This window comes from Trachymyrmex cornetzi, unplaced genomic scaffold (genome assembly GCF_001594075.2).
Source record: "Trachymyrmex cornetzi isolate Tcor2-1 unplaced genomic scaffold, Tcor1.1 scaffold16, whole genome shotgun sequence".
NCBI classification, from domain to species: domain Eukaryota; kingdom Metazoa; phylum Arthropoda; class Insecta; order Hymenoptera; family Formicidae; genus Trachymyrmex; species Trachymyrmex cornetzi.
The window spans coordinates 28,471-31,181 of NW_017296201.1; the positions used below are offsets into that span (position 1 = coordinate 28,471).

General features: G+C 30.2%; 1 protein-coding gene across 1 annotated transcript in view; it reads left to right on the forward strand.

Annotated features, from left to right (window-relative positions):
• The window catches only part of Cap-G (Chromosome associated protein G), a 4,629-nt gene extending 2,166 nt beyond the window's left edge, over window positions 1-2,463 (forward strand). Inside the window, exons 3-7 of the mRNA XM_018503974.1 lie at window positions 194-728; window positions 851-1,150; window positions 1,248-1,616; window positions 1,693-2,208; window positions 2,344-2,463. Of these exons, the coding sequence (XP_018359476.1) occupies window positions 194-728; window positions 851-1,150; window positions 1,248-1,616; window positions 1,693-2,208; window positions 2,344-2,460 (1,837 nt within the window). The 3' untranslated portion in view covers window positions 2,461-2,463. The remainder of the gene's footprint in view (window positions 1-193; window positions 729-850; window positions 1,151-1,247; window positions 1,617-1,692; window positions 2,209-2,343) is intronic.
• The last annotated feature ends 248 nt before the right edge of the window (window positions 2,464-2,711 follow it).

The window sequence follows — 2,711 nt, forward strand, 5'->3', positions numbered from 1 at the left end:
CATGCTTAATTGATGTTTTTAATATGTTTTAAACATATTTTTTTATAGTACTGTTTAAAGCATATTTAAAGCATTAAAAATATATTTAAGAAGAAATACAATATGTTTTATTCATAAAAAAAAACATTAGTCTTTACCAACCATGATATATATATATATATATATATTCTTAGTAAATATTGTTTTTATACAGAAATGCTGATTTAAACACTTTATTGACGCAAGTGCCAATAGATAAGAATACAAGATTGATTCCTTTGACGAGCTTAACAAATGAAAATGTTTTATATTGGAAGTGTGTAATACAGCATCTCCATCATCTTTCCTCTACAGAAGAGTTAGAATTAATGATTCCAGAGTTATCAGAGTTCTGCAAATACATACGCGATTTTCTTGCTCTCATATCTTCTCAATCACACGAGACATGGGAAACAGAGAGTCATAAGTTTATTCTGTTACAACTTTTTGAAATATCTACAATGTATGATCTCTCAGACGAGGTAGGAAGGAAGAATCTAAACGAAGCGATAATAGACACTTTAATGAGCGATCATTGCTCCACTAAAATAATTGAGTGTCTAGTGAGTCATTTAGCAAAAGTGGTACCAGATGCCAGCAATATGCTGAATGCTGTTGCTAATGTTATTAGCGAGATTAGGCTACCTTTGAAAGAAAATACAGTCACTCAGCAAATTACTGCAGAGCAACAACATGAGGACAACATGAGAGTGAGTATTAAAATCTAGATTGTTAAAAAATAATACATCTGTAAATAATGAAAAAAAATTTGATCATACAGGATCTTTCTGTATTTATAAATGTTTTTATTTTCCTAACAATTTGATTGTAGAGAGCTAAATTAACAGTTGACGTAATAGAACTCGAAGAGGAATTGTATCAAGCAATTAAGGAACAGAATTTTCTACAAGCTGATAGCCTTAAAGAAAAGATTAACACTTTGAAAGAGGAAATAAATCGTTTATGTAATACACCCGAAACTATAATAACTGAGGATAATATGCGGGAGGAGAAAAATGATACTGTAACTATGATCAAATGCCTTGATATTTTATATGTTGCAATACAATCTATTCGTGTATTAACACCTACACTCAGAAGTTTGATGTGTTTTGTTTTAAACAGTCTTGACGTAAGTACGCATAAATTTTACGTGTGCGTGAGCGTATATATGTGTAAAAATTTATATTGTATTTTATTGTCACTTAATCTAATTTATTGTATTTTAGCATCCTCATGATAGTGTACATATATTAGCGCTAAAGACGTTATGTGTTTATTGTATCTTGGACAAAGAATTAGCTAAGAAACACATAATGATATTTTTTTACCAATTTTCTCTTGAGCAAGAAAACCAAGAAATATGGGTAGTCTCTTTGAGGGCAATATTCGATCTCTTACTGGTGTATGGTTTGGAATATTTTGATATAATGCAAACTCCAGAAAACAATTCTGTACACAATAGATCTGAAAAGACTCGCTCACTGTATACACATGAGGATAGTACACATGAAGATATTTCTATAAGTAAGCGGACTGAAATAGAGGAAGGTCCTTGCAATTTCATTAAAATCTTAACAGGATTGTTAACCAACGCGGTAAGTAACAATATCTTTGAATTTTGCTAAAATTGAATAAGATATTTACGCAGTAATTATATTTGAAAATTTATAGAATCAAGATTTACGCACTACTGCGGCAGAAGGACTCTGCAAATTATTGCTCAATCAACGAATCAATAGCAGTAATCTAGTATCGCGCCTGATAATCATGTGCTATAATCCAGTCAACGTCGATGACATTTATCTTCGTCAATGCTTGAGCGCTTTTTTTGACTGTTTTGTAGGGCGTGTATCTGATGCGCAAGAAATGCTCGAAAACGCATACTTTCCAACTCTGCAGGTTCTTTGTAACGCACCGGACATTAGCCCTCTACGAGAAATTAACGCATATCACGTATCTAGGTTTATACTGGGTTTAACAAGACGAGGCTGCCAGAAGAGTAGTGGGCAAACGTTTTATACACATAATAACCTTGCCTTTGCTATATTAGCTGAGATTTTAAATCCAGAAAGTAAAATAGATCAAGAAATTTTTATTAGATCTTTGACAGATTTATGCATTCAACTTGAGGATGATGATCTATCGAAACAAAATCTGCAAAAAGCCATCAAGAATGTTACGAAATTGGTATGTCATTTATCCTTCATATTTCTGTATCAAGTCTTTCATATATTTCTCTGATCAAATTTCTGATACAAAATTATAATTTAAATGCATTCTGTAATAACACACATGTGTTAACTGTAATTTAATGTCTGGCAGGTAATGAATTATGATAAACGGTTACTTAAATATATTCAGCAATTTAAACAAAAATTAGAGATGCCTTCCGAAGAAACAAAGATTAATACGGAAGATGATAGTGACAGCGAATCGTAAATGACGCACATTTATATAATATGTATTTATATTTATTAAATAAAGGAAATCCTAATTCTTGAAAATATCAAAATTAAATTTAAGTTATAACATTATATCAATATATTTAAATAAGCATTAATAATTCTTTAAAAAAATAAACAGCAATTATAAATTTTTTTTTCGTTACTAAATATATTGGAGGCAATAGAAAATGAAGATTTAATTTGTATTGCCTAAGATACACGGAAACAATTTAATTTTTATTTTAA